At 38.6% G+C, this 25,805-nt stretch overlaps 1 protein-coding gene across 1 annotated transcript in view; it reads left to right on the forward strand.

Moving 5' to 3' along the window:
- Positions 1-856: 856 nt before the first annotated feature.
- NECAB1 (N-terminal EF-hand calcium binding protein 1) overlaps positions 857-25,805 on the forward strand; it is a 38,932-nt gene continuing 13,983 nt past the window's right edge. Inside the window, exons 1-5 of the mRNA XM_038129003.1 lie at positions 857-1,090; positions 11,563-11,588; positions 13,916-14,013; positions 23,706-23,842; positions 25,081-25,193. Coding sequence (XP_037984931.1) covers positions 1,053-1,090; positions 11,563-11,588; positions 13,916-14,013; positions 23,706-23,842; positions 25,081-25,193 — 412 coding nt within the window. The 5' untranslated portion in view covers positions 857-1,052. The remainder of the gene's footprint in view (positions 1,091-11,562; positions 11,589-13,915; positions 14,014-23,705; positions 23,843-25,080; positions 25,194-25,805) is intronic.

Raw genomic sequence — 25,805 nt, forward strand, 5'->3', positions numbered from 1 at the left:
TCTGGTGGCATGCTACTTGTGCTGGTGTGGTCCCTTGGAACATTCCCATTATGGTGGGGTTTAACAAGGCAACAGGGAAATAAGCTGACAGGAACTTCATGAAGTTCAGCAAGAAGTGCAGAGTCATGCTTCTAGGGAGAAACAAGCCCCAGCTTTTGTGGGAAATGGAATCAAATTAAATGTAGTAGAATTCACAAAATTTTAGAATTTGTGCCAAAATAATGTCCTGAAGTAAGCAGAAGAAATGGTACTCAATCTGTTGGACTTGTGGAGAATAAAAACTACTACAGGACTTATAAGGTGATTCTATGCTCCAATATATGCTGGGGCCCACTCAGCTGCAAAACAGCTTGGCAGAAAAGGATATTGGGCGGACACCAAGTTGAACATGAGCTAACAATGTGCCCTTAAGGCCAAGAAGGTCAATGAATGGTATGGATGACTGAGACTAAAAAACTCATTTCAGAGCCAGACTCATTCATACAGCTTTGGACTTCCTCATATGTACCACATTTCTGTATAAGTGGTTTTATTTTACCATAATTCCATTTGTCTGCAAGCATCCCAATAAGGGCAGAAATTCTTGATACTAAGCAAGATTTGTAAGAAAAAATATAGATGTTCTACATCTAGTTTTTCCTTCCTTTTTATTTGTAAAGCTTTTTTAATTCATTTATTATTATTATTATTATTATTATTATTATTATTATTATTATACCATTTTCTCCTTAACAGAGAATAGGTAAATCTGAAAAATATGTAGAAAAGTGAGGAAAAAAATATGTTTTTCCTCCTGGTAGATAGGCACACCTGAAGAATTGGTGCAGTTGTTGAATGCTGCTGCTGTTAACTGAAAATAGGTAATTAAACTGCCATAGCAGCCATCTGAGAGAGAGATCATTCTCACTGTCCAGAAAAAGCCTGGCAAGAATCTGGGCACAAAAGTCTCAGAGTACATGCTGTGAAGAGGTCAGTTTTCATGTATTTCAGGGAATGGAGCAGATGGAAGATTAAGACAAGCTACTAAATTACCTTTCTGAACCAGGTAAAGGATGCTCTGTATTGATGGAGGAGGAGAACCTAGATATGGGTAAGAAAATGTACTTGAAACTTGGATTTAAAACAGCAACAAGAAGCTTTTTGGGTGTTTTTTCATGGAGTCTTTAACTGATAAAAGGCTTTAGGTTTACTTTGCAGCTGAAAAGTATTATACTGGCTTGATATATAACAGAGGCAAATACATTTTAAAATCTTTCCCCTACCCCTTTGTAAGCTTTTGAGAAACCTGTCAGCAAGATGTCACAGGCCAAATATCAGATGGATATAGCAAAGAGAGACAGCTTGGCCAGTATAATATAATTTCCTTGTTAACACAGCTTTCAAAAAAAAAATCACATGGAGCAGATATAATGAAGCAAAAACTTTACTCACTGGCATTTCCTGAAAAGGGCAAGTTATGGCAAAATGTCTCAAATTAACTAGCTAGCTAAGAAAAGTAGCAAAATGTTCATTGAACCTGGTGTTTTAATCTAAGCATTAGGAGAATCATGTGCATATCAAACAACCCCCAAACCATCTATTTTAAGCATTATCCAAGGGAATGAAATGAAAATTATGCAACTCAGAAGTATTTTATGGCTGGTTTTCAGGAGGGGAGGGCAAAGAAATCTGCTCAATATTGTAGCTAGTGGGAGGAGATTTGCACAGATTATTTTGTCTCTCTTATCCAGTTAAAATGCAGACACTGTCAAACTCTGGGCAAATCTTTTATCTTCTTTCTGCTTCACTTCACTATTTACAAATTGCAGGCTGTAGCTCCCTATCCCAGGAATATTTTGTAAGCGTTGTGATTATGCAGTGATTTACCCTACACCTAAATGCCTAGGACAGATATCTAGGGAAGCATGTCATGATCCCTTTGTTCATTTCTTGGAGTATCTCAAGATTTCGTAACCATCTTGTCACAAGAGCAGACTTTGGGTTGTTTCTGCCTGCATTAAATCCTCTAGCTTTGCCAGCATTCATAACCTCACTATCTGTGTGCACAAGTCTTTGTACTTTAAAGCCTGAAGATGAAAAAGGAGATGTGGCCTTGGGGTGGTAGCCATGGACCACAAACTCAGGCAATTTGAATTCCCTTCTCAGCTATGCTGCAGCAATTTTCCAATAAAAGATTCAAAGCATGAATGACTTCCACTGGCTTAACACTTCTAAGGGAACTAAATTAAGCAGGTATTAAACCCCACTATTGCACAGGCCCTAATGTCGGTCTGGTTGAAGTGAGATTTAGATTATTAACTTTTATAAAGACCAATCCAAGCTAATGCAACATTCTTGTCACAAAGCAGATAGGCTGTGGAAGACTGGTGAAATGAGTAATTACCATTTCCAATATGATAGCAGGGAAAATACAGAGGGTTTAACTTCCCAGTAATTCAGGTTGTGTCTGCCTGACTGACTAGGATCTCTGCACCTTGGTATTTGAAGCAGTCAGGTGTTCTCTTTTTACAGAGTAAAAGAGTCAATTACTGCCTGATCAGCAGGAAAAACACAGATGAGTAAGAATTAGTTGCTGCCGCACCAAGATTCCAAGACATAGGTTGAATAGAAGTTTATTATGACAGGATGAATTTAAATGTACATTTTTTTCTAGATCCTAAAGTACAGGTTATTCATTCAGAGCAGATAATTGCTGAAAATTTGCATTAGCTGAGGGTATTTCCTCAGTACATAATTTGGACATGTATTTTGCAGTTTATGAAGGTACTTCCATGTATACTAATTTTCTTTCTATTTAAAAATATCTTTTTATAACTTGAAATGTTATAACCTTTTTATAACATTTGAAATATTAAATGAATATCATTAAAGACGCAGTGTAGGAATTGATTGGCTAAGTTTTTTGGCTTCTTTTTTTCCTTTGGACGCAGCCAGAAACAAATGCATAAGACAACCAAATTAGGTGAAGTAGCGTATCCATGCAAAAAGGAATTTTTTTTTTTCCATCTTTTAGTACTGCTTTGATATTTTACCTTTCTTGAAGGTAATTAGTGATTAGTGATTTACCTTTCTTGAAGGTGATTAGGCATACAATGAGCATTCCTGACATGTAATTACAAGGTGACTGTTTTAGGGGGGTAGCAGTTAACCATTCTTCTGTAAGTGCAGTTTCCAGTGTTGTCATTACTTCAGAGTGAAGCTGAAAGCCAATTAGGCATTTGACTGCCCCTGAGAGTCACTTCTATTTGTGCTTTCCAGGATCTCATGAAACCTTTGGGCAATCACATATCATGAAATGGTATAAATCAGCAGCTGTGGAGGGTCCACACTCAGATGCCCTCACACTGCCAGTGGAAAGGAAGGCTTTGCATTGATGCAGAAGGGATCAGGTTGAGGCTGTTACAGCCACATCTCCAGGTTCTTGTTTCCTGCCATGAATTTTCTTCTACTGCAGTGTCTTGTATTTAAAGACCCGTAAAAAAAACCCAACCAAACAAATACAGGCAGGAAATCAAGAGCAGTGACTTAAGCTTCAGCCTGGAGTTTGTACAGTGATTCTCCTCCCCTTTTTCATAATTAAGTGTTTGGAAGGTAGCTCCAATATAAACACACTCTAAGTATCTGAGCAACATCTTAGTCTCTTTTTAAGTTATCAGGAGGCCAAGGTAGTTCCCCACAGTTTCTTGAGTAGGAGCCAGGTCCCCAGAGTAAGAGTTAGACCAACATGAGTGCATATCTGTGAGCAGGCAAGGGGCAAGAGGAAGAGTTTATCTTTCTGTCCTGATTTGACATATATTTGACATGACATCCATGTTATACATCTGTAATGTCAGTTTGGACCTTGGTCAGTGCTTGTCCTAGCACTTCAAAAAATCTCAGTGCACTCTATTTGAAATCTGAGTTAACCTTTTTGGAGGTTTATGAGGGTAAAGGAACCCGTGTGGTTCCTCATCCTCTCTCCTCCCCAGTCTGAGCTCCAAGCTCCACAGTGCTCAGTGAGGCTCTGCAGGGCTGATGGCGACAATGGGAAGGGTGTTGGAGTAAATGTGAGTGCTGCACAGGCACCAGAAGACTTCCTTTGTGCTGACAAGGAGGGTAATGAAGAACATGGTGTGCAGGTTGTAGTAATTTTGGAGCTGAATTTCAGAGCTGAAGACCCAGAGCTGAATACTCTGCTGTCTCAGAGCATTCTGGTTATTAACTGAATGCAAAACATCCTTTATGTAAAACAGTGTTGAAGCACAGTTGAGGAAGCTCTGCAGAAATACAGCTGTTTTGTTTATGTGTTATTGCATGAATAATTGTACTGAAAGTAGAGAAAGATGTCAGAAGCACAGGTCTTTTTATACATGGAGAGAGAAACATATAGGAAAAGTTTGAAATTAGTGGTGTAAGGGGTGAAGGCTGTTATAACTCATTTCTTTGGTAAATCATCTCCTACTTATTTGTAATGCCAAGACAAGATTGTGTTTCACCAGAGCAAGAATCCTTGACATGGTTAATGGTTTAGAGAATAAGTTTTTATGAAAGTCATTGCAAATCTAACCTCCCTTTTACCCATATCCTTTACCCTCCTCCCACTCATGACTTCCGTGGAAATTGTTTTAGCATAATGGCATCCTCTGGGAAAAGGTGTCAGAAGATAATGAGAATATTTGGCCAAGTTACAAACTAGGAGATATACAGAAGGTCTCAAGGGAGCTTAGTCTGCAGCACTGTCAGAGAGATAGTGCAATAAATGCTTCACTGATTACTGACTCACGGGAGTCTGTGGGGAATCAGACTTATTTTTTTCCCTTTATGCATTGATAAAATGAAGTCCTCAGTCATGCCCTAGTTACAAGGTAAGAGGGATGCTAGAACTATTGAGGGCCTGGGGCACAGGCAGCCTCCCAAAGGTAGGGAAGCCCCATTAAACCTTTGTGTGTGTGTAAGTTAAGCTGTGCACAAGCCACAGATGAGTTTGCTGAGGATCTGAGAACCTTGGCCACCTGAAGCACTGACATTTTGCTGGGCATTTGGGGAATGTGTCATGCTGCATGCACAGCAGATAGAGGGATGGGACATGGCACTATGGAGACATCTGCACTTGCGTGCCTATGTGTCAGCAGGGTGTCTAAGGCTCCCTCATGCTCAGGGAAGTCACTGGCACCTAAGATGTGGTACTGTTCACATGGGCTTCAGCTCAGTTGCCCAGGCATTAGGCATTTGAGATGCTCACACTTGAAAATCAGCCCAAGGTGGAAAGTGTAACACAGTAGAGGTAGTTGGGACATGGGTGGTGAGAGAAATGCTAGAGCATTTGAAGCAGCACTAGATGCCCGTGTTATATCAAATTATTTCTGAGTCTCCTCCTAGCTGGTCTGTTAAACCCTCTCACTCTCACTGGGGCTCCTTCACCTGGCAGGGAAGGTGGGACAGCTGGCACCCGTATGGACATCTACATTTGGGACTCATCCCCAAAGTGAATAAACCTTCCTCTCAACTGCTCAAGTCTCCATTAGCAGAGCCCTAGTTCCTCCCTTGCGTCAAAAGAGAAATGCTGAGATGTCTGCCCTAGCAGCAAGCTCCAAAAGGTGACAACTGGATGTTGAGAGGCTGGTTAGCAATCCTTGCAGCCATGGGAACCCATGAGCCTGGAGCCCAGTACTGTGCCCTGGAACTAAAACGAAGGGCACGTTTATATGGAACAGAATGCTTCCTTGAAGGTTCTGCTTGTAAACTCAATAATGACAGGTCCTCAGCAGTTTAAGGGTACTCTAAGTGTACTAATTATCTCTGCCTTGGATGGTTTCCTTTTGTTTTAGTTGGAAGTCATATTTCAGTCTCATGCCATTGCTGATCTTTCACAGTTCAATACAAGAAAAGAATAATTAAAAAATAGCTTCTAAGTAAAACAAGGAAAATAAAAACAATATTAAGAACAATACGACATATAGACAGGATCTTTAATTAGGAGAACTGCAGGTGAGTAATTTTTTTAAAAAGAATTTTTGAATGCAAATTTGCAAGAGGAAAACAATATATTGGAGTTTGACTTTTTTAAAAAAAAACTGGTTCTTTCAGATTAAATTAGAATTTTAGGCACATGGGGCAGCATTTGCATCAGAAGGGTGAGTTTGCTAGTGTTTAAGACATGTAATTGCAGTTTTTGGCTTTAACACAGATTTCTCATGACCATAGCTTTAGAAATCAGTTTGGAAGTGAAGCACATAGACAAAGGCAAGATAATGGTCAGAGTGAGCTGATTATATGTTTTAATATTTCACAACTGATCAAACAAATTCATCAAGAGTGATTTTTAAAATCCTGATGCTAACAGGTCCTCTGGTCAGACAGACAAGCTGCAAATAGAATTTTGCTTGGAAATTTTCCATATGAGTGGTTATTTTTAATGAGAAATTCAGCTTTCTGCAGAAACAACTGGCAATCCCTCTCAGTGAAAAAATCAAACAGTAATGACTATTTTCAGTTGCCTTTAACTAAATGGAGCTGACTTAAAGTGCTTCATTTCAGTTCTGCAGTAGATAACATTGGCTTCCCTGCAGTAAGCTGGTTGCCTAATGGTAGGTGTAGTTTGGAGGTCTGGTCCCTTCCATAATCTGGGATTCCCAGAGAACCACAAGAGTTTTAATACTGCTCAAAAATCACCTAGTGAGGTTTTGCAATGACATCAGAGATCTCTAAGGATTCTTATATGAGTCCCACCAGGCCCCATAGATTTGTAGGGATCCAGCTGAAGCGGCAGATTTCAGAGTCTACTGGGAGTCAAACATTCTCACAGCCGTGGTCCTCCAGCTCCGAGCACTGAGACCCCTTGGCCCATCATCTGTGTTGAAGACAGAGGCAAAGAATGCATTAAACACCTCTGCCTTGTCCACGTCCCTGTTTGTGAGGTGCCCATCCTCATCCTGTAACAAGCTGATGTTATTTCTGTGCTGCCTTTTGCCTTTAATATATTTAAAATAACTTTCTATTTTCTCAGACATTTCTGCGCAGCTTCAGCTCTGTTGATTTTCGGCTGTATGAATTTTCTCCCTGCACTGGCAAGCTGTGTCTCTGTATTCTTCCCATGTCACCTGACCTTGCTTACACTGGGCACACACCTTCCTTTTCCAAAAAAGATGCCTGTTCAGCAAAGCTGACCTTCTGCCTTGTTCGTTTGATTTCTGATATTTTGGAATTGCCTGCTCCTGTGTATTTCCAAGGAGTGTAAGAACCCAAAGTAAACTTTTTTTTTTTTTTTGTCTAAGAATAAATAATTTAGTTTCACTGTTTTTGAGGGGTTTTGGGTTTTTTTGGTTTTTTTTAAAATCATTTTGTGACAAAAGCAGAAATTGAAACATTATCCTCTCCCATAGGGTGAAAACTCTGATATTTGCTCTGTGGCAAAAGAGCCACCGTGATGCTGCATTTCATTTCCTTATTAAGGTTTGTGTCATTCAGACTCTGCAAAAAAATCATAGCTCTGCAGCTCTTGTACAGTGTTCTAAAAATTTTAGCATACACCACAAGTTTTAATAGCATTATTAAACCTCTTTTAGCAACACAAAGGCTGTAATAGCTGGGATGATTAAGGTGACTTGTCAGCTGTGCAGTCATCACATCCCTGTGAGTCACTGCTGAATGCAAAGGACTGGAGGATAGTTTTTTCTGATGCGTTCTTAGTCAGGGGAAAAAAAACACCTTTGTTCTCTCCTTCAGTCCTGCCACAGGCAGAGCAGTAAGTGATGATTCTGAAGTTATCACTTAGCTTGGAGCTAAGCAAACCAGGCAATTATTTAGTGAAGCAAAATGTGGGATAGTAAAAGAGCTGACCCCGCTGCCCATGTCAGAGCCCAGAGAGCCAAGCTGGCTGCTGCCTTTGGGAGCCCAGGGGGTGCACAGTCCAGATGGATCTGGGATTGAAGAGCAGCAGTGTCCTCAGGGCAGCAGGAAGTTTGTCTCCCCAGGGAGAGAAGCTTCAGAAGCTTTGTCCCACTTCTGCCCCCTCCTCCTGCTCTCCCTTTTCTGTGACGAGAGGCCAGTGCCTGAGCTTCCTGCAGCACTGCATCCTACTGGAAGCAGTTTTGTTTCCACTGGTAAGAAACCTTGAACAAACCTGAACAAAAGGTGTTGGTTGCTTTTGCAAAGGAACTGTGAGGTAGGAAATGCTTAAAATGGAAGTGCACACATAAGACTCCTTTGCAAAACACCCTCAGTAGTGTTGGAGCAGTTACCTCATTTTGCTGACTTAAAGTGAGATGGTACACAGGCTTTCTTGTTGCAAAGAACTTACAGCTTTTGGGCTAAGGTTGTCCATGGATTCCTGTTCAATAACCCTTGCAGTTAATTCCTTTCACTCACAAATTTTATGCTTCTACTTAACAATAGGCGATACTAGCTTCAAACTTTCATCCCTAAAACCAAATTTAGCAAAAAGGCATGCACATGGGACTGAAAAGATGGTTAGTTCAAGCTTTTGAGATAAATCTTTCTCATATCTGGGAATGAAGAGAGATCTGAAGAAGAAGGTGTTCTCCTTCTCCAGCTGCAATTCATGGCAATGATTTTCCTAAGTTAGTTCATAGAGTCTTTCATATAGTATTGGATTCTTCAACAAAATAGCTGCTTTATATTTCAGACTCCATGCTCTGTAAGATATTGCCTTTTCTTGTGGTCCAGGGAAAATACATAGATCTTCTGTTGGTTCCCCTGCCTAGAGGTGCCTTTTGTACCGTAGAGCTGCGTGCGTCAGGACAGTGGATGGATCCATGGACCCACAGTGGATGAGTGGAATAGCTTTAACCTTCCCTCTTCCCTGGCTGCCCCCAGTCCACGGCTAACTGTAGTGGGCAGAACAAAAGCACAGCTGCTTTGCAATTCTGCATTTTGGACCACTTCCAGAGGTACCACGAATAAGCCCTTTTGCCATGGCTCATTCGAGTTAATTTGCTTTTTTTTCTGTTGCTGACCAATAGATATGATCAACTTTTCAGTGATCAGAACTGCTCAGTGCATTAGTCCTTTAAAAATAGCTCATATTTTTTAGGTAGAGAACCTTTTAGACACAGACAGGTAGAAGGACTGCATCTAGTAGTCAGAAAGAAAATTGAGAACTGTCATTCTAATGTGATGTGATTGCATTTGCCTCACCCTATGCTTTGGTTGCTTATCATGAGTGGAGGGCTGGTGCCTGGATGTGAGTCATCCAGCAAATATTGTTAATAACATGTTCGGCATTGCCAGATTACGGGTCTAAGCAGAAGCATCCTTGGCATATGTACCCACTGAAATGAGGAACATGTGCTGCTGTAAACCTGAGTACTGTGTTACAGAAACAACCTCTGGAGTGCGCCTCACTCCTCTGCTATTAAATACTTGCCAAACTTCTTTAATTGTTTCTGTAGCATCTTGCAGAGAGCTTAAAATTGTTTGTATGCTGCAAAAGAATTTTGATGTTTATTCACAATTGTTTCTGAAGCGTCATGACATTATTTGAGAGAGAATGAAATAATGACTGACAAAATTATAGCTTCCCTTGAAACAGTATGCCAAGAACAATGAAGTCTCCAGGGGTATTTATAACAGAAGGAAATACTGAGTATACTAGACAGAAATCCATGTTCTTTATGTTTTTTCTGTGTTTTTTCACAGGCTTGCTGCACAAAATGCTTTGGATAATATTTTATGGTTATTCATGTGTCCAGTTCTAACTGAAAATGAATTCAGCACCTGAATACTTTTCCATTTTCACTGGCAGTCCATATGCAGCTGTGCCACTCCTGTCAATAGGACAAAAAGCATGTTGAAAACAGGGATGCTGAAAGCCTCTGAGCCACTCCCTATGTCACTAACAGGGGGCTGAGGATGTTGCAAAAGAACATGGACGAGGAGGGATTTAAATACAAAATTTGAAAAGAGAGCATGAATTTGACTAGTTAATAATGTGAAAGGCTGTTTTAAACACAGTTATCAAGCTGTGCATTAAGAAATGTAGAAATGTCTTTTACATTAAGTCATTAAGGCAGATGATGTGAAGGAGCAGAAAATGCAAGGACAATGAAAAAAGAGTAGGCATTATAACAGCAAACTCCTGTCCTTTGGCCTCATCATATCCTGTCAAGGCTCTTTGACTCAGGCAGTTTTCCAGGTTTCAGGGTTTCAGTTTGCATTTAAGAGGTGAACATCTGGACTGTTCCAAAATCAACTGTTGAACTGCAGAAGAGTTGGCCAGACACATTTGATCATAGATTCCGCAGTGATCTGTGGTTAACAGCCTTAAGGAGTTGCAGACACTTTCCCCCATCACATGGTTTGCTTACCTAAGAGTTGAGTTTCACAGCTTCAGCACCAGTTCTTACAGACTGTGAATTTATACCTACCACCAAGGTCATTGGAGAAATCAGGTGCAAGTCTCATTTGAAGCCATCTCACTTGGCCTGTTCGCATGCAGATAAGAATCACCTTCAATTAATAAATGTTGTGTGAAAATCTCATTTACATTATCAATTAAAAGTGTTCAGAAGTTTTTATAGCCCTGAGTATGCAAGTTTGTGATAACCCAAGATCCTGCAATTTCTATCAGCATCTCTCCCTTGTGAAATAAAAGCCAGATGTATGGAAGTTAGCAGTGGAGAAAGTGATTTTAAGATAGTACTGTGTCATCATTTTATTAAAAGGTCAATTAAAAATTCCATTAAAAAGATAAGTGAAAAAATACTAAGTGCAATCAGCCGTTCCATATTCACCTCTCAGCAAGAGTCAAAGAGGACATTCTTGCTTTTAAGTTTCTTTAATAATCTGTTTATTTTCCTTCTTGACAGAAAAGCAATGTGCTAACTTTCAGTAATGAGCTGTAGGCCAGATGTATTTTTCTTTTAACTAATAAGGCCTTGCTTATGAGAGAAAATATCACTTCAAACTTGATAAAAATGAAATCTGCTTCAAGCAAACAGGTTTGAATTGAATAGAATACTTCCCTGCATTTATGTATTTATATAATGATGGCATAGGAATAAAGCAGTACATCTATATTTTTCAAATTATTAATTTTGCCAAAGTTAGTAGTGGTGAAATGATCTGGCATGGCCAGAAAGTCTTAGGAATTATGTGTGCCCATGGGCTATGTCTGCTTTTATCTTCCTTCTGCAAGGCTGTCCCATAGAACACTATTGCACAGCAAGGATTGCAAACAGGAGAAAGTTTTTGGGTTTCTTCTTCTTTAGCATGGGAGGCCAAGATCTCTGAGCCTTGCTGTCCAGCATGACAGCCACAGAAGAGGAGTACAGGCAGAAAGGTGGAGGAAAAAGCCCTAAACCAATAACTTCTGGTGTTTAGATGGATTTCTGCAAGAACCGGGGCCAAATGTGCAAGGCCTGAGGAGCAGCCACTGCAGCATGATGCACAAAGGCTGAACTTGAGAGTGAGTGTGCAGTGAGTGGAAAAGTGCCAGTGGGAACTCAGGAGTGGAGGCTGAACCTGCAGCCTGCTTCAGAAAGGCTGCAGAAAGCTTTCTGCCCTAACAAAAAAAAAAAAAAAAATTACTAACCTCACTAACCTTCTATACTCTTATCTTTCCAGCAATCTTGAAACAGAAGAGCTCTGTGGTAGGTTCTTTTTTGGGCAAGAACATAATTTATGCCTGCAGCAGCCCTGTGTAAATAAACATGCCATGTGATTATTTTTTTCTGTTTAATCTTTGTAGCTCAAAGAGAAAATAATTTCCACTCAGAGAACTCCTGGGAAAATGCAGATGGCTTATAATCTTTTCAGACTCTGTCATCCCCTATGTGCAGAATTTGCTTTGAAAATATTTTTCCTAATCAGCATTTCACGCTCTCTGAGACTCAAGATCTGTTCTGACATAAAGATAGATAGATAGATAGATAGATAGATAGATAGATAGATAGATAGATAGATAGATGACTTGTATTTTATTTCCCCTTAGTGTGAGATATCTTATCTGGTTAGTTTCTTGCTTTAACACTTGTCATATACCCCCACTAAAAGAAATTCATTACTCTCCTCCTACTTGAGCCAGGGAGAACAGCAAGTTTGACAAGTTCTATCATCCTTTGTCACAATAAAGCTCCTGCAAGGCCTAGATTTTGGCCCAGTTACCCATTTCTGTACCTCATTCTGAGCTGTGAGTCATTTCCCCAACACCCTGGTTGCTCTCCAGCTTATCTAACAGCATCTGATTTAGGAGTGCTTCTTGCAGGAGAAAACAATTTACAAATGTTTTTGCAGGTCCTCCCACAAAATGTCAGAAAAAAAAAATCCTACTTATCAACACCAGACAATTTCTGAGGGAAACATGGCAGATAAGTTTTCCAGTGGTCAGCAATGTTGAAGACCTTTAAAAGATGGACATATTGCCAAGTTGAATACCAGCTCATTTATTCACCCACTGGGTGATATGGCCAAGAAGCCCCTAAAAACCACCTCACCCTGTGGTTTATAATTATGTGACAAGAGGCTCATCTAAAGTGAACTGGGCTGTGACAACTTCTGCTGGTTGAGCATCTGGCCAAAATTGTATAAACCTGGCTGAGGAAGAGAGGTGGCTTTGTTCCACATGGGATTACTGCAGCTGATGTTACACAGGCTTGCTGGCCTGGGGGGTGTCAGTCCAGCACTGACTCTGTTTATTGTCTGTTTTGATTAAATACAGGCTGCTTCAAATGCCTTTTAAATCCTTCAGATGTTGCCACTAGGGTGTTTCTCATCTGTGAATCTGGTCCTGAATTTACTCAATCCATATTTAAGCTTGTGATTATGCAGCTCTTTCTGAGTTATATGAGTTCATCTCAGAAATGAAGCTAAAATAATATCCAGGGCACTAATTCATAATACATTTTAATTCTAAATAATTTCATTCAAAGTCTCAGCAATACCAGGTCACATCACAGTGTTCCTGGTAACTTATGTTTTAATGATTCCCCTGAGAAGCTCATGCTGACCTCTTAAAAGCCCTGAAGGGCTGCTATTTATTATTTCAAAAAGCTCCTATCTAATCTTGTTCTTCCTGTCTGCCACTTAGATGTTGATTTTTGTGTTCTTCCAGGTGATCAAATGTCTAAATGCCTTGTCTAACACAGTCTCTAAGCTTTAACATAATTTTAATTATTTATTTTTCAAACTGCTTCCTTCCCTCTATTGTATTTCACCACATCAACCAAATGGGAACTCGGGTCATAATTTCCCAGGTTTGCTTCCTCCTCTTGCTGTAATCCCTCTGATTTTACATCAGCTCTTTCTGTTAAGAAGTCCTTTGCTTTGAGAAGCTACACAGGGACATCCCGCAACTTGTTATTTCCATGATTTTTCTTAAAATCAATTTTGCATGCATCTTACTTGTTGAAAATATCGCAGCCCCTGGGACTAGAAGCTTATCTGGCCAACTCACAGTCTCTTCATTTCTCAGAGAAAAAGCTGCTCTCAACCAGCCCCGCCTCACAAGAGCCCCCATTCATATTATCTCCTCTAAGGGCTCTACCAGAATTACTCATTTTCCTATCAATATAATCAAATTCACCACATACATATATGAAAACTTCATTTGCTGCTAGTAATTGTAGACTATATAGACTGAAAATTCAGCTTACAAAGAAGATGTAGATATTTTGAAAATAAATTTGCTTCATCTGTCATATTGATATTTACATTTTTTGTGAATTTGACAGCTCATTTATTGAAATAAAATGTTTTGAAATACTGATTTTGGCATTTTAAGTATGCCAAGAATTATTTTACAGAGAAAAAATACACGATTAAAAAATAAAATTATCCTTTTTATTGTAACTCCTTTTCATTCTATATTTAGATATTCAATAATGCTGTAACTTAATTCAGACTTGGTAAAGCTGATATTTAATGAAATACTCACTTTTCAGATTACTTGTTGGTAATGTTGGGTTTTGTCTTCTTTTAGATTATTTTTCAAAGCACTTAGGAGAGTATGAAAATGTCCTATCTGTCTTGGAAGACTTAAACATAACCATACTGAAGGCAATGGACAAAACAAAGAGAGTAAGTAAAAACTGTGAAATTTTCCTTACATTGTATATTGTGTTTGTTTGGAGTATTTCCAGTAGTTTTCTTACCTGAATTTACTAATTCATATTTAAGTTCTTCCAAATATACATGTTTGTCGCACAATCCCGTCAGAAAAGGCTTGTTAAAACGGTTGTATACGAAATCTTTAAAGTCCTGTCTGCAAACTATTAAAGTTTGGGTATAGCCAAAATCTTTGTGAATGGCCTGAAGAGTGTTCTTTGCATTGTTGTATGAAGAGGGTTCTGTGTCCTCTGCCAAACGTGGGGAAGTATCAACACCAACATTTGGAAATAGATCAAATTTGAAAAAATAACCTGGTGGGTTGAGCAAAACCTCCTGGCCAAGAACAAGGTTTCATATCCATTTGAGGCCTTTTAAACAAAAGCAGTGGTCACAGAGCCTGCCAAGAGCAGGTGTTTGGGCTGTTGCCCACCAGCGCAGCAAGGGGACCTTTACCCTGGAGGGAGGAGATGCTTCTCAGGGGGAGAAGGTTGGTTTATCCACCTGCACATCTGACCAGGGATGTGGCAGTGCTGCAGGACATGCCAGGCAGCCAATCCACCTGGCACTCAATTCATTGGGGCTGTACCTGCTCCTGTGTTCAGACCACATCCCAGCTGTGTGGCTGACCAAAAGTGCATCAGTACATTGGGTGAATTGCTCCTCTTCCGTGGCTGAACAGTTAAATGTCCTGTGCAAGGTGAAACAGCTTCAAAAGGTGAGGGAAGCGAACCCAGATCCCCCAAACCCAGCCACAGATCACACCAGACTAGTCATCAAAACCAGAAATTTCAGCCAGAATTATTCAGTGAGATCCCCTGGTGTCAAAAAAAACCTGGGTTTTTTGTTTTTTTTTTTTTTTAGTCAATCAGTGGAAAGATCAATGTGGAGAAAGCTGTGCTTCTTTAGTGAAGCTGTTATCTTTGGAATTCAGGTGTTTGCAGGAGTAAAGTACTCATACATTTCCCATAACCTGCCAAAATAAAAACCCAAAAGTGTAGCTTATTTATTTAGAGCTTGAGCCGGGAAGCTGAATGTCTGTTCATTCATGCTGTGCATCTTCCACTCATAATGAACAGGCACTGACTCACTGTCTAGTTGAGCTGGATATTAAAAAGCAACAGATTGGTTCATTTTAGCTATACATAATTTTTAAAAAATAGCCATGTGTATAAAATACGGCTGCTGAAGGGCAGGGCATCATCTCATAACAACTGGAAATAAATAAAAGACAGCATTTAAGAATTACTTCAGAAGTTAATTACAAGGAGAAGTCCCAGAAAAGTAATGAGATTATAAAAGATGTGCACTGGCCTGACTAGAAATATGGATAAGAAAATCTGGAATATTAATAAGTGTTTAATTTGTCTACTTGAAGAACCCATCTAAAATATAATCAAACCACAATTTCTTTGAATTTTATTTTCTTTACTTAGAATTCAAGCCTAATAGGTTTTCTGTCTGTCAGGAATACTTCAGCTAACTATTTGTTAGAGGTGGCAGAAATAGAGCAAGGCTAAAACTGGAAAAGCACTTTTAATTCCATTTAGTAGAAGCTCTGTGTGAACACAGTCAAACAAAAAGGGTGTCCTCAAATATTTTAAAATAGAACTTTCTGCCAAGGATAGTGCTCAGGCACTACATCTTTGTATGGAAATTAAATTTGCAATTCAAAGTTTGGATTGTTTTCAACAGGAACTCAGTTCTCAGGAAACAGATGGGTTTTGTGACCTCATTACCGATAAATCATTGGACAACAAATATTAAAATTTCTGTCTTAAATAGTTCAAGTTTTACTTAAGTTTATGATATAAAATCTGGACTTCAGACATCTAAAATCAGAGCTGGATGTGCAGCAAAAGTGAGTTAGCACATTGAGATAGCATAATAAATGATGTTCATCACCAGTGACACACAAGATGTGAGGCAGCTCACAAAGCTGATTCCCTGCTCATGCAAACAGGTGCTCAGAAATGGTTTGTATGGTTTTAAATGGCCGTTGACATGCATCCCAGGCAAGACTTGTGTTTCCTCTCCTAGTGCAGCGTAAAACTTTGTCACCACTCTGCCACTGCAGCCACTGGGTCCCTTAAACAGTCACTGAGTAGTAGCAGCATTTATTACTATCTTCTAAGTGATGCCCTAGTTGGAAAATTCATATATAGAAAAGAATTCTGGAATTGAAGACCTGCACTGTGGGACCCACCAGCACACAGTGTATCTACAGTGGCTGAGTCAGTTTCCAATGACCAGCATGATTTCTGTGTACTTTATTGCCCTCTGTAGTTTGAAAGAGCTGTCAGCACATCTTTTATGGACTGAGTTTTTTCTCCAGCCTTCCAGTCCTCTGCTATCTGAAACCATCATCTGTGGCAGAAAACATTCCAGTGTGTTAGCAGGTTCAAGAAGCTTTGAGTTCCCTTCACTGTTCTGGGGCCAGATCTCTCCTGCTGAACGAAACTAAACTGCACCTGGGAAGCTCTCAGGAGTGTAGGAAACATTCATCCTCCATTGCTTCATGGGAGGTGAGAAGCTAAAAATGCAGAGAGTTAGATTTCTCCAGGAACATCTTTCAGCAGGGAAAAGACTGAGTTGCATTTGGAAGCAATATACACCAATACAAACCCCATCTAACCAGAAGATCACTTTCTGTTTCAGTACTGTTTCTTGTGCTATATCCTTGCAGGAAGGAAAGTGATGACCTCTGAGTGCACACTACTCCTGTAAATACTGAGGTACAGCTCTTCTTTTGGAGACAAAAGCACAGCAGGGTGGCGTGGAAAGGAATGGCAGACAACAAGAAAAGAGGGATGGAACATTGCAAATTTTCCTTTTTTCACACTCTGCAAAAGTCTGATTCTTTTCTTTGGAGGGACTTTCTTCCCTCCTTTGCAGGTCTTTTATGAAAGACACCTAATGATCTATTTGTGATAGCAAGGGACCAGACTAGGTGAAGTAGCAAAATGCATTTGAGTAGTAGTGATCAAAACTGATTTATTTAAGACTGGTTTTCATGCAGTATTTACATACACAAAACATAAACATTAATTTTAGGATGAAAACAAGACAATTCTTCAGTGGAGCTAAAAAGTTCTCAACCTTCCAATTCTTTTGGGGGAAAAAAACATAACTGCTTTTAACATGTTGCTTGTAAAAACATAATAAGGGGGGGTGTGTGGTGTGCAACAGCAAGATGCTGGATTCAATGACAAACACAGCATGTCTAATTATCTACTTCAATGAAATCAATAATTTTTCTGCTTTGCTCAGAAAAACCCAAAGCTAAAAGTCAGTGCAGCCTTATCATTACTTGAAAATTTCTTGATTAGTCAAAAAATAGGAGCCAGTAAAGTAAAAGAGAAGATTATAGGAGCTGAGAGAGTAACACAGGGCTTGAAATTTAGTTACTGATAGTGCATTTATGGTAATTGTGTAAATCACTGCAATTTTGAGGGTTGATACCCATTATAAACCAGAATGCCTAGATATCTTTACTTGCATATTTGACTAATAGTAACAGCAGCATTTATGTAAATTTTATCTCAAAACCAATTATCTGGGAAGAAAGTTAGATAAGCATTTGTTGACAATGGTGTTCCACAACTAACATTATATTTGAGCAAAAATGAAGTTTTAAATTGCTTTTTTGTTTTCACAAAAACTGTTAAATTGGCTGGCACCCATTTTTCCATGAGGTTAGAATTTAACATTTTTCACGTAATATAGTCTTGTTCTCTTTGAAATCACACTTTTTACAAATGCACCTTTCTCAGAATTAATGCAATGACTAGCTGCTGCACAAGAAAAACAGGTATTGTTCTGTTTATCCTGAGTATTAAATTTCATGCACTGACTTGGAAAGCAGTTCATTTGTTCCTTTAGATTTATCATTTTTTATTTAATGTCAATAAAAAATCTTATCATCATTAAGGTTTAGAATCATTCAAGTTGGAAAAAATCCTTAAATTCAGCAAGCCCAACCATTAACCTCCTGACACTGCCAAATTCACCACTCAACCATGTCCCCAGGTGCCACATCTACACATCTTTTAAATACCTCCAAGGAGGAAGACTCCACCTCTTCCCTCAGACGCCTGTTCCAGCCAGTAAGTGAACTGACCATCTCTCAACTGAAGAGAGAAATGCTGGTGATAATGCTAAATACATCACCAGTTCCACCCTAGTTCTGCTAAAAGGCAGAGAGGACCAAACAGATAAATGCTATTTTTATCTGGGAACATTGTTAAATTATGTTTTGGATTTTTTATTTTGTTTATTTTTAAGATTGTGACTGTTAGTGCAAGTCAAATCAAACTAAGATAAATTCAAAAAGCTGCAAGCAATTAATTCTGAGGAGTCATGCAAGGAAATTCCAGACATTCACGCCTTTCCTCTTCTAGCTCCTTATCAGAGTAATGAAAACTCTTGGGAACTTCTTTGATCTTTTTTTGTGGAAGTTTTATACCTACTGGGTCAGAAAGATACAATGCTCAAATTTTTGCCAGCAGCAGAGAAGATGTGCTTAGTCAAAAATAAAGATAAAGCAAAACAAAAACTCCCTTAATTTAATATTCATACCTCTAAATAGAAATCATTTCACAGCAGAAAAATAAACATTTAACTAGCCATTCTCCTCTTGATAGCCATCAAAACCACCAGAGTCTTTGATGTTTTATGTGTAGCAGTGCAACCTTCTCCCTGGAGCAAGGGTGTTACACATTTCCCTGCTACCTGCTAATATCAAACACAGCCAAAACAGTTTCTTGTCTCTAAGCTATGTGATGCACTTAATAGCACTTAAATAGGAGTTACTTGTTTTTCATGCATGGATTTTGTACACCCTATTATTGCAACAACAGTGCATTACTCCTTCAGTAATCCCAGCACAGGGAGTGATAGACTCTTCTGAGACATGCTATTACAAATGTGTGACAATCTTTCTAATCAGCCATGGCTGCCTATTTTATTTCATTGCTGCTATGTCAGCACTGCAGATGGGTAGTAGAAATTGTCACTGTTCCAATTCTCTAGGTAGAATTTAAACACCTAATTTATGCTAAATATAATACTTGGATAAACTTGTAAAACTTGTGCCATATTCAAAGTTGAATCTAATAATTGGGCTCATCCTACCTTTGATCAGTTTTACAGTGAGGATTTGTACAAGCAATACATTAAGCATCTCTCATTATGGCTTCTAGTGAAATTGTGATTTTATTCTGATGCTGTTTTGATTTCTTCCTACAGTCTGAAGAATTAGATCTTAGTGATTTCATTTTAGTGAACTTATTATGACTAATTTTACATTCTCAATTTAAAGTTGTAACCCGGGGCATTGTCCCTCTATTATGGGATCTAAACATACAGGGCAGGAGACATTCCATGATAAAGGGAAATTTAAATAGATTATTTCTTACTGAGTTCTACTCAGTGATAACTGCTTTTCAGTTAACTTGAGGGTATTTTCTGTAAAGATGAGCATACATATTTTTGTGAAATTACATTTAATATGACATATAGATAGGAAACAGAAAATTGCTAAGTAATATATCAGTAAGAAATGTCCCTCTCCATCTTAAGGAGCTGCTCTTGTGATAAATGGAACAGCAGGGTCAAGGGGAGAGGACTGAGGCTGGCACCAGAGACTGAGAGGATCAAGAGCTGCTGAACCTTGGTAACCCTGAGATGAGGACTGCACTAGGAGATTCCTAAACCCTGCCTCCTCTGCCTTTGTAAAAGGAGAACCTCTTCTGCACTTTTCAAGATAGCCTTTAGACACTTTTAAAGACCACAGTCACCTTTTCCACAGTGAAATCACTAATTATATGCATTTTCAGTTTCATTAAACAAATCTTTGCTGCTTGCAAAGGTCACAGTTGCCTGTTGATGAGGAAAATGTGGAAAATTGCCCTCAGTCATTCACACTCAGTAAAACTAACAAGCAGAACACAGACTTACTTCATCTGGACTGCCCAGACTGTAGTGCAGTGTAATGTGTATGCTAATGAACAGTAACTTACAGCTAATGAAATTCAAGAAATGGGCCATTTTTCTGGTTTATGTACAGACACCATCCATGGGTCCTATTACTGAATGGTGGCACAATGCACTGCCAGTACAAATGCTGGGCATGCCAGTTGAGCTGGTTCTACCATAAGATAAACTTAATAAATTGATACAAAAATGTTGTGCCAGTGTGCCTCTACTATAACACAAAATAAGGTACTTTTCAAAGAAAATAGAGTGATGAAAAGATACCAAAGCTTGGCTACTAATACCTCAGTGCTGAGAGCTGGGCTTGAGGTTTAAATTGAATTATAATGGACAATCTTTTTCCCCCCATGACTTAAATTACAATTATTCACATCATTTATGTATCCTGAATACCTTCTTCTGTGATCTTTGAAGAACTTTAGAAAGACAGGTAGTAGCTATTTTTCACTGGGCAGGAGTTGAAGCTCCCAACATTGCTGTGACCTCAGAATTTCTTGACTCATAAATTCTTCAAAGAAAACAGTAAATAATTTGTAATTATTTGCTCAACTACATGCATTAAGAGAGTTAAGTAATTCCACATAGAATAGTGGTAAGCACTAATATTTGGGTAAAATATACATAAGGAAAGGATCTTTGATAATTCTAGGCTGCCAAAGATGATGCTAGCATCCTGCCTACCTTTCCCATCTTCAAAAATAGCGCTGTAAATCTGATAAGATAACTCTAAGACATATATAAAGATCACAAGGACCTTTTTCATAGGGAAACCTTAAATATAGAAGTTATGGGACAGGAATATAAAGAAAAAAAGACTAAATCCTGTAGTAGAAACAGGCGATCCCCCAGCCAGGGAATAATGTGCTCTGACTCCATGAATCAGAAGGCTGAACAATTATTTTATTAAGCTATACTATATTACACTAATACTACACTAAATTACATACTAAAGAGATACTATACTAAAAAGATAGTAAAGAAAAATCTGTGACTGTCTGGAGACAGGCAGGACACAGCTTTGACCCAGTTGGCCAAGGAAACAAAACAACCTTCACCAGTGTCCGATTAACAAATCACTTTGGGTAAACAATCTCCATAACACATTCCACATGTGCAAAACAACAGGAGCAGTGAATAGAGATAAGAATTGTTTTCTCTTCTTCTCTGAGCTTCTCACTGCCTTCCCCAGGAAAAATCCTTGGGAAACTTGTGCCTGCTGCTCTCTGTGAAGAGAGCTGCAGACACAAAATCCCAGTGCAATGCACAAACTTGGAGCAGTTCTAATGAAAAAAATCTTACTAATTTTAAGATGGAGGAAAGCTTTTCTAGGTATTTTTTTTCTGAAGTAGTGAAATAGTAGAAGCCCCAGACAGCAGCAAGTATTACACAGCTAGTGTTTGTATGATCCCCATATCTGTGAGAGCCCACCTGAATAGTTTTCAAAATGAAACAATACTGATATACATTTAGGTTGTAATTCAGCATGCCTGTATCAGACTTACCATGAGTATCATCAGGAAGCAATATGGAGATATTTGCAACATTTACTTTTTGGATGCCCAGAATTTATAAACACAATTCAAAAACTTACAAGAAATAGTCAGTTCTGGTATGATTTCTTCACTTATTTCCAAGAGCAATGGCAAAAGCTGAAAAACAAATGAAAGTATACCTTGGATTTCCGCTGAAAGGTTTCAGTTATCTGTCCATGCTGCACAGATTCACACTTGTTGTTCTAATAGGCCAGAAAATAAAAATTTTTTGAAATTAAATGGTCTGTCAGGTTCACTGAAGTTTTAAATCAATTACAATGGAGACAGTTTAGAAGAAGAATAAAATAACAGCTTTCCTATTGCACAAAAACATTAAGTAATCATAGAAAGGTTGCCATAAACATTATTATAGACTGGTGTGAGTCCCTCAGATAGACAATCTCATGAGTATTTATTTTAAAATTGTACCAATGAAAATATTTGTTGGAAAGTTACTCACAGCTGATTAGTCTGAAGACAGAATAATTAAATGTAGAAGACCGTGAAGCTTCTGGCTACATAAGTAACTTCTGATGATTCATGGGTGGTTTAACACCTGAGATTTCTGTAGCAGAAGTCTTCCAACAAGAACTAACTTAATAACAGACACTGTGAAAAGATTGCTCTCATTTGAGAGCAAAATGCTTTTAAAGCATTAAAGCATCTGACAATCTTTCATTTTACATTCAAATTTCCAAACATCTTCTACTTGTGTCCTCATTACAAACACATACATGGAAAAATTCTAACAGAAGTCTAAAAATCAGAAAGGCATTTCAGCTGTAATTCACTTTGGAAAGAATATGGAATACCTTAAAAATACCAAAAATACTCAAATGGGTTCTCAGATAGTGTAGGAGGCAACACCATTGAAGTGACAGGTCTTCTTTAAAGCTTGGAGGTGGGGGACCAGCATCTCTCTTCAGATGTGGTGACTAAAGAAATCTCTTATTGCAGGCACCTCATATTTTATGAAACTGTTTTAGATGGAATTGTGCCCAAAGGTTTTCAAGATCAGCTGAGTGAGGAGCCAACAAATTCATTCAGAGCTTAAGAGATATAAATCTGTTTTCTATCTCTGTTCCTGATGACACCTCAACACAGTAAGCAGAGGCTCTAGGGGTCTCTTCTATACTCTCTGTTACGCTTATCAATGAGAAAAAAAGAAAGAGGGTGTTTATGTTATTGTAAAGGTGCCCCCCCTCACAAGCATTAACCATATTGCTGCAGAACTGCCAAATCACAGAATCACATAATGGGCATGGTTGGAAGGGAACACAGTGGCTTTTTGCAGATATGGCTTTGCCAGAAACATCAAATTTGACCCCAGCCATGGAAATATGATTTATTGGGCCAGGGAGACAATAGACATAAAAATTGACTTCTGAAATTATCTGCACAAAAAAGCATAAATATTTCTGATACATACAATAAATTGGAAATGTCATTATTCAAAAAAACAAATTGCTAAGTATAGGTGCAGACTTTTATAATAACCAAACTCTAGTTAAATCACATTTAGATGCATTTAATGAAATTGTGAAATATACGGATATATGGTTTCAAAAATAATTAAACAATTAAAGGAACAGAAATCAGTCAGAGTGTTAAAATCAGAAGGCAACCTCTCTCACACAGCCCCCCTTCAGCCAGCTAGTAGTGGGATTTTTCAGGGGATTATCTTTAGCATGTGTCGTGCTCAAAGACTATTCCCATAATCAATGTCTGAGACAGGCCATTGGGCTTGAAAAACATCTTTTCACAAGAGTGAATCTGAATTAAAACTTTGAATTCAGTTAAGCAGCTGTCAATCTTATTTTGGCTTTTCCACATTTCAGAAGTAATGTGGTGCTGCCATCAACTGGAGTTAAGGATGTAAAGAAAAGGGTCTTTTTGAGTAGAAACTGTGTTGTGTCACTGTGTACTTGAGCCTCTCAGTTTGAGTGCTAGTTGTGCCTACACCTGGAAATTCAGAGAGCTTTTTGTCCATCAGCAAAGGTTGCTTGCGTGGTTTACATTTATACACATGGAAACATTCAACTTGCTTCCTTCCTGATTGAAGTCTGAACCTTTCCTCATGCATTTCTAACTTAATAAGCAAAGCCTGACCTCTTGGGGTTTTTTTCGTGTAATCCTTAGGACTATCAGGAAGCTTCCAATTCGGAGCAGTTTGTGACTCGCTTTCTTTTGAAGGAGACACTGAACCAGCTGCAGTCCCTCCAGAGCTCCCTGGAGTGTGCCATGGAAAGGACGGAGGAGCAGACCCGGCAGGAGAGGTGAGCAAAGCCCTTTTCAGCTGCAGGGAAGGGAGTGAGGAGTGAGGTCGTGGCAAACCTCCACAACTGCTTTACATTTCACCTGCAAGTCTGATATAGGGAATAACAGGAGAAACAGGGATACACATTTACTCCCTATAGGAACCCATAATAGGAGTTTTCCTGAAATTGAATGCATCTGATCTGCCACTGTTGGTGGGCTGCCTGTAGGACAACATCATTTGGGTACTGCTAGGTTCTGCTGACTTCTTTTTAAATCTTTGGACAGTTTAATATCAAATGTAGAAACCAAACCACTGCAATATAAAGAGCTCCAAAATTACTAAGATGACTGAGTGTTTTGTTTGTTTTTTTCTAGCTTTATGATTTTTTTTTCATGCATAATGATCTCCATGTTAAAAGAAGAAAATAGCCGGGCTTTTGCTTGTCACAGCTTTTTCATAGAATATATGGCCATATTCTTGGTTAACATCAGCTCTATAATCTCTCAATCACCTGGGTAGTCTTTATCCATCCAAGGGTTTTAGCTGAATGTAGTACAATGATCTCCATGATGAGGGTTTGTAGAGTCAAGGATCAAAATATTTCTGAAAATTTACTTGATTATATGGAATTTTTTCCTCAGTATGCTATTGTTAAAGACAATAGGGAAAGCAAAATACAAACTTGTATTTTATGGACAAAGAAGATCTTAAGACCTTTCTGTTAGAAATGTAATTTTCTTGTTTGTTTTGCTGTTGGGTTTGAGATCCCCTGAAGTACAGGAGTAATATCTGGGTTTGTGCCAGCATCTTGACTGTAGGAATCAATCAGGTTTTGAAAGTCTGAGGGTGCACCAAGCATGCACAGTGTCTGTGCACCTCTATTCATGCCAGTTCCTCTGCAGTGATGCTACAAAACTCCTGTGAATGAAAAAACTGTGAATGATTACTTAGGTCAGGTCAGAACCATATCATGCACAGATACTGACCTTGAGATTTGTCTCCCTCAAAGATTGTGGTTTATGCCAGCTTAACCCTCTTCTTTTTTTTTTTTTTTTTTTTTTTGCTTTTAACTTTAATGACCTAATCAAAACTAATGAGTAGTAGTGAAAATCCAGAAAATAATTCAGTGCTCTCAACAAGTATTTCTTTTTTATTTAATTCAGAAGGCACCATATAAGCACATTTTTTGAGAACAGAGAGAGAAGAACTCTCCCACATATTTTTTCTTAAGAAGTCTCCTGTGTTTCTGTGCAGAAAAGATCCAACAAAACCAGAAGTGCTCTCAGTTCAGTGGCCAGGAAAACTCTTATCTCAAAGGCTTCAGAGGAACAACAGCCTGTCATCAAATAACCTTTATTCTAGCCCAGGTAATGTATTTCACATTTTAAAGATATAAACACATATCTTCCTCTCAAGAATTTATTTTAGACATGTAACTAAGATATTTTACTGACAGAAGAGAATTTCCATTTAATATAGAAGATATTAACTGAAAACTGAGGAAAATTAATGCATATCCATAGATATGACATTATAAAAGATAAAAAACTAATTGTGGGCCAAACTGCATGTTTTGGATTGATTCAGCATTTTTTAGGTAATTTGTATTGCCTGCAGATATGAATGAAAAGGTGAAGGCTATGACTTACATGCAGCCAAGTTCTGTGCCATGACTCACATCTCAGCTGAGGGGAATAAATAATAAACAGAAAGGGAAAACACAAAACCAGAATATTTCATTTAAGATAATGCAAAAAAAGGAAAAGAAAAGTCTACAGCAGCATGTCTGGTTTGGAAAATGATGGAGTACTTTGGTAAATGGGATTCTTTGGAAGCAGTGACAATTAAGCATGAGGCTGCAGTGAAGACATTGTCATGCTTAGTGGCATGTCCCAGAATCAAGGCATGAAAAAGACTAAAACACCAGAATATGCAGTGGGTCTAGCTCACTTCTTGACCGGTCACTGCTTGCAGCCATG

Source organism: Motacilla alba, chromosome 2 (genome assembly GCF_015832195.1).
Source record: "Motacilla alba alba isolate MOTALB_02 chromosome 2, Motacilla_alba_V1.0_pri, whole genome shotgun sequence".
NCBI classification, from domain to species: Eukaryota; Metazoa; Chordata; class Aves; order Passeriformes; family Motacillidae; genus Motacilla; species Motacilla alba.